Source organism: Cicer arietinum, chromosome 5 (assembly GCF_000331145.2).
Source record: "Cicer arietinum cultivar CDC Frontier isolate Library 1 chromosome 5, Cicar.CDCFrontier_v2.0, whole genome shotgun sequence".
Classification (NCBI taxonomy): Eukaryota; Viridiplantae; Streptophyta; class Magnoliopsida; order Fabales; family Fabaceae; genus Cicer; species Cicer arietinum.
The window spans coordinates 76,599,632-76,605,839 of NC_021164.2; the positions used below are offsets into that span (position 1 = coordinate 76,599,632).

General features: G+C 30.4%; 1 protein-coding gene and 1 non-coding gene across 2 annotated transcripts; one reads left to right on the top strand and one right to left on the bottom strand.

Annotated features, from left to right (window-relative positions):
* The first annotated feature begins 2,322 nt into the window (after nucleotides 1–2,322).
* Nucleotides 2,323–2,405, top strand: TRNAL-UAA (transfer RNA leucine (anticodon UAA)). Its single transcript has one exon. It is a non-coding gene; the product is annotated as a tRNA-Leu (tRNA).
* A 624-nt stretch (nucleotides 2,406–3,029) lies between these two features.
* On the bottom strand, nucleotides 3,030–4,968 carry LOC101514149 (pentatricopeptide repeat-containing protein At5g66520-like). The gene has a single exon (XM_004500994.4). It carries the CDS (start codon nucleotides 4,772–4,774, stop codon nucleotides 3,170–3,172), a length of 1,605 nt encoding a protein of 534 aa, XP_004501051.1. The 5' UTR covers nucleotides 4,775–4,968; the 3' UTR covers nucleotides 3,030–3,169.
* Between the last annotated feature and the right edge of the window lie 1,240 nt (nucleotides 4,969–6,208).

Consider the following 6,208-nt stretch of genomic DNA (forward strand, 5'->3'; position numbering starts at 1 on the left):
TTAAATAATTTGAAGTATCTGTAAATTTTTACATGCATGATCGATAAATATAAATTTTTCGACCCAACAAAACAAAACTGAAAAAAAAGATAAAATTAAAAGAAATAAAGATGATAAATTAAAAAATTAAAACTCTTTCAATTCTTTATTTAGTGACGTTATTTTTTCTCACACCAAAAAGTTATAAATACCCATCTCATTAACATTTATCTGTTTTTTTTATTATAATAGCATTAATATTTAAATTATTTTCCTCTTAAACACCATAAACAAATTATTGAGCTCCAAAATTATAAGTGTCAGACAAAGACAATTTGAGGCCTCAAATCTATAAATTTGTAAAAGTCTTCTTTAAATTGAATTTTAGTGGTCAAATTGTTTTATTCCTCGAGTAGCTTTGTTAAGTATGTTTCATTCCTTAATTATATGTGTGACATTTCATACTTGAAATAAATAATAAAATGAATGAATGATAAATTGTATTATAAAATGTGAGTCTTGATCTTGTTGTTGTTGCTCTTTAGCATAAAAGTTTGACATATCTCTATTTGTGTTTCTATGTTATTTTCTGCTGTATCTGTACTTGTATTATTTAAAAAACTTGATGAATTTTTTGTTGTCGTGTAATGTTTATCTTTAGTTAGTGAACTGTCGCCGTCAATATTTTTTCAAAAAGATTTATGATAAGAAAAATTTGTATTTCCAAATTTAGGGATCTTTATATTTAGGATTGTTTAGAAGAAGATAAACAAAGATGTTAGAAATTATAGCTATTGAACGGTAAAGTGCTCATTTTGAATTAAAAAAAAAAACTCTTTTTGACATTGCTTACTCGTGGACAGACAATATTATGGTCTAACATTAAATCTCAACACATTTAATTAAAGTTACTAATTTAAAGGGAAGCTTTTGTAAATTTAGAATCTCGAAAAATTGTGTGATGCTCACACTTTCAAAGTCCCAATTTTGTAGTCTAGTCCCACAAAAACGAGTACTTATGTTTTAGTAGTATTTATTTATTGTTGTCGGTTTATAATAAGACATTGCATCACACCGACCTTATTCAAATTTCAAAACAAAAATAAAAATAAAAAAAGATTCGTAAATAAAAAAATGGATGATGTAGGAATCGAAATATTCTGTCACCACTTATAAAAAGTACTCACTCCTTTTCAACTTATGAAGATGCTCTTGCACACTTTTAACTCTCAACTCTGAAGCAGTTTTCGCACCACTTTTGATATGCCAAAAAACAGAGAAGAAGAAGAAGAAGAAAACATGTCTTCTTACAACTCCAACAAAGCAACGAAATACGACAAACAAGTTGAGTTTGGTGGAGGCAAGGGAAACGAGGAAGTGGAAGAAGAAAAAGAAGAGACGATGGTTAATGTGACAACTCAGTTGTTGATAAAACCAATCGAGAACTGTAAGAATCTTGATAGAGAAGTGGTTCTGAGACGAATTCGTCATCGAAAGAGGATGAATAAGGTGAGAGCTATATTCTTAGGCTCTACTAACAATAATGGCGACGGTGAATCATCTCTTCAGCAAAAGAGATGGCTCGATGATGCATTTGCTGCCTTATAAATTCTAATCTTAATAATGTCCTGTTTATTTTTATTTTTTTTCACAAAGTAATTCGCCTTTTGGTTTGGGCATGGTGTATGTGTATATATATGTATTTTACAAGGGAATTATACTACTCATCTTCCTCTTGGTTTCTTCTAGTTCATTCCCTAGCTACTTAGTTTGTATTGGATATATGTTATTATTATGGTATTACAATTAGAAAGCTTGTATTTTTTCGTTTTTTTCTAGTTTATCCAATTTATTTTGTTTTAGTCGAAGTCTCCAATTATGATTGTATCTGATAAGTTGTAATTGCTAAGAAAATAGTTAGTGTTGTGAATATATAAATTTGTCATTTTTACGATATTATTGCGATAAAAATATAACATAAATGCCTTAAAGTTTTAATTCAACCAACAATTATCGTTATTATTAAATTGAACGTTCTCTTATGAATTCGAATGTGAACCTTCAAGTTGTATAAATTATTAGTATTTATCATATTTGCTAAAATCAAATAAAAAATATAGAGTAAAATGTAATACTAAAACTAATACAATATATAATTAAATAATCCTCAAGGTTCCTTCAGGGTACACAATTATGCACTAGGAGTATACAATTAAACATCTGAGGTACTAATAGGACGGGTTTTAGCTGAATAGATATTCATTTTATGTTGAGCCGCTATTAGCTTACTAATGTGTGGACACTGCCAGTGATTAACAATTAAGTGAAACATTATAACAACAAGCAGGTTTGCCCGAGTGGTTAAGGGGGAAGACTTAAGATCTTCTGCACATAAGTGCGCGTGGGTTCGAACCCCACAGCCTGCAAATTTTTCTTTTTAATTAAATTTTAAAATTAAATTATTTTAACTAATAAACTCATTTATTATTTTAACTTTTTAAACATAATTTTGATATCTATTTTATCTCAATCACGATTTTGGTTTAAATGTGATTTTAATTCTCCAACTTTTAAAATAATGGACTTTTCTCTGTTTATAATTTTTGAAATTTAATTTTGATGATGGAACAAATAATATGCTCATATGAAATATAAGTTGGGGACATATAAATGAGTTATAAAGTTATTAAATCAGAATTCACCTTACATCACATTTGCTTTTGACCATCAAAATTGCTAGGCTTTATGATAGAAAAGATGCAGTCTAATAGTGTCACCGAGACTAAGGAAATTACTTTGCTAGGCTCAAATAGTTAAAAACACTATCTTTTTTAAATAGTCTATATTAATAATTCGTTATTTTGTTGGAGAATAGAGTTAAACTATAATCTCTTTGTAATTTCAATTCCTCCCAATTTTCTTTTAAAAAAGTGTTATTTTCTTTTTTCACAATTTCATTGCTTTTTTGTTTGTTTGGGGCAATAAACAAGGATTTCACTCCAGCCATATTTACTGGCCAAGTAAAGAATGACACCTTAAACACATGAATGTAAGAGAACAGCCATCTTGCATTTGCTGGATTATTTACAATTTTCTAATCCTTCAAAATGCTTACGCTTACAAAATGTTCCAATGTTCATATACAAATTTACAATTCTTATCTAAAATCTTTACAAAATAAGTTGTTGTTTCAAATTTCAAATAAAAAAAGAGCATCATTGTCTCCTGAAAATTCCTCAAGTTTCTTTCCGAGGTGACTTAACACTTCATATATTTCTCTTGAATACAAACAATTCTTATCATCAGCAACAAACTTATGTATAGTTTGATCAATTTCAATGAAACTCCAAGCAGAAATGAATAACACTCCCCTATCTTTCATCAGTTTTCTTATCTCAGAAACACCCTCCCACTTACCCACATTCGCGTACATGTTCGCCAAAAGAACATATCTACCACTATGTTGAGGCTCAAACTCTATCAAATACTTGCCAACTTTCTGTCCCAATTCAAAATGATCATGCATCAAACATCCATGGAGCAAAGACCCCCATATTACTCCATCAGGTTCCATCGGCATACTATTAACGAAAGTTAACGCCGTTTTTACTTGTCCACTTCGTGCCAAAACATCAACCACACATCCATAGTGTTCAATAGACGGTGTAATGCCATATTTATCACTCATAATTCGAAATAACCGTAACGCTTCACCTAACAGATTTTTGTGATTACAAGCAGTGAGAACACCAATGAAAGTAACCTCATTAGGTTTTGGTCCAACCTTCTCCATCTTTTTAAACAGTTCCAAGGCCATAATATTATTCCCATTAATAGCCAAACCCAAAATCATAGCACTCCAAGTAGCAACATCTTTAACAGACATTTTATCAAATACTTGTTCTGCGTCTTTTACCAATCCACATTTCACGTAGAAATCAATCAACGCAGTTCCAAGTTCAAGTTCATATTCCAAACCATTTTCCTCAATATAAGAATGAATCCATTTCCCTTCTTCAAAAGCACCCACCATTACACACGCGTTAAGAACACTCACGAAAAGAGGCCCATTGGGCTTCACACGTGTAAAACTTAAACCCATCTTCTTCTTCAACTCACGGAAAAGTTGAATTCCTTCATTGAAAAAACCGTTCCTAACATACCCCGAAACCATTGCACTAAACGACGAGTCGTTTTTATTTGGCATTTCGTCAAACAAATCCCTCGCTTCATTAACCAAACCGCAACTGCAATAACCGCTAACAAGACTCGTCCAACAAACCACGTTTCTGTTAGAACTTTCATCAAACACTTGACGAGCGAGGTTTATCTCACCGTGTTTCGAAAACGCGCTTACAACAGAACTCACGAAATAGACATCAGACGAATCCCCCAACTTCATCGATAGAGCAAAGACTTGTTCGAGAGAAGAACGTGAAACGCATGATTTGATGATCGCGGTAAAGGTGTGTGAGTTTGGACGAACGTTGGTGTTGAGCATTTTGGTGAAAAAGAAGAGTGATTTGTGGAATTGTGAGTTTGTGGTGTAAGAGGTGATCATGGAATTGTAATCAAAGAGATTGGGATTGGGCATGTGAGTGAAAAGAGTCTCTGCGTAGTGTAAATCGCCGCGTGGTGAGAGAGCGAAGCAGGCTAAGATTTTGCTGGAGATGTATGAGAAACGAGCGAGGCCATTGGTTATGGTATGAGCGTGGATTTGCTTTGTTTCTTTCATGGTTCGGTTTTGCCATTGTTGTAATAGATGAAGACATCGACTGTGTTTGGTTGAGCTCATTACTCAGATTGATGTAGTTAAATCTGTTGCTGGTTAAATGATTCCGCTGCTGATTTTGACGCGAACTTTTTGTTGCTGCAAACATGTTTATTTTGATAAACAACTTAATTAATCTCTTATAATAACATAATCAATTATCACATTAGTTTCCATGTATCATAAACTGTCTTAAGGAGATCACGACTTAGAAGATATTTGGATTTTCTTCTGTTATAAAATGACGTTGCAACAAATTTAAAGCCATTTTAATTTCAAATCGACGGTCAAGATCATTTACATCAATTTTATAATCGCTTTGCTTTAAACCATCCGATCTTCAATTAGTGATCGTGGTATAAAACATTATGTTTCTTAACTGCAGGCCATCGTGGTGTACTTGGAAGTTGTGCTTTAAATCTAATTACATACATTTTTTCTTTTGAATTTTCACGGTAGCATTAACTTAATAAATTAATTGGTTAAACTTCTTGACTAAAATAAAAAGTATGAATAATAGGTGTGTTTATTTTATGAAAAAAAAAATATTTTTTAAAAATAAAACTATTCTTTTATTAGTTAAAGATAAAAATATTAACTAATGTCATTTATTAGGGAGAAAGATGATACAAAATTGAAAACTACCCAACTTAACTTAAGTAAGAGAAAATTATGTAATTATCCTTATCCTTTTTGAAAAATATGAAATTATCTTAAATCAATTCTTTTTATCCTTACAAATTAAAATGACAACTAAAAAAAATGCGAAAAATTTCGAAGGTGATGGAAGAATTGTTGTAAGATGGAATGACATTAAAATTAAATAATTTCTAAAATTTGCATTGAAGAAATAGAAGTTGGTAATAGAGCATGCACTCACTTCAATAAAGAATAGTGGAATAATATTATTGAGAAGTTTCAAAAGATAACTAATTATACTTATGATATATTTAGAAAAGTCATATTCTTTATAGTTATTTTGTACTTTAAAAAATTATATACAAACAAATTAAAAATCATTATAAAAAATATTATTTATGATATACAAACAGAAATTAAAAAGTTATTTTATAAAAATCTCTAAAAAATAATATCTAAATATTTTTTAATTAAAAATTATTTTTATTTACACTCAAATAAAATTACTTAAGCAAAGGGACTAGCTATACAACAAGTCAAATAACTTGTGTTGTGATGAACTTTTCACATTTTCTCTCCTTTATACTCATGGACATGTGACGTGTGAAGAAAAATAAAACACACGACAATAAGGGGAGGGGGGCCAGTGACATGAAGAGAATTGCAGTTGATTATTCAAAATGACTTGGGACAGGAATAATGAAAATGATGTACACAGATTGGTTTTCATTCAATTTTCATTGTAATACTAGCAACAAGCTATGTTAATAAAAAAAAAAAAAAGGGAAAAATTTTTTAAAATTTTTATATATCTGGGTT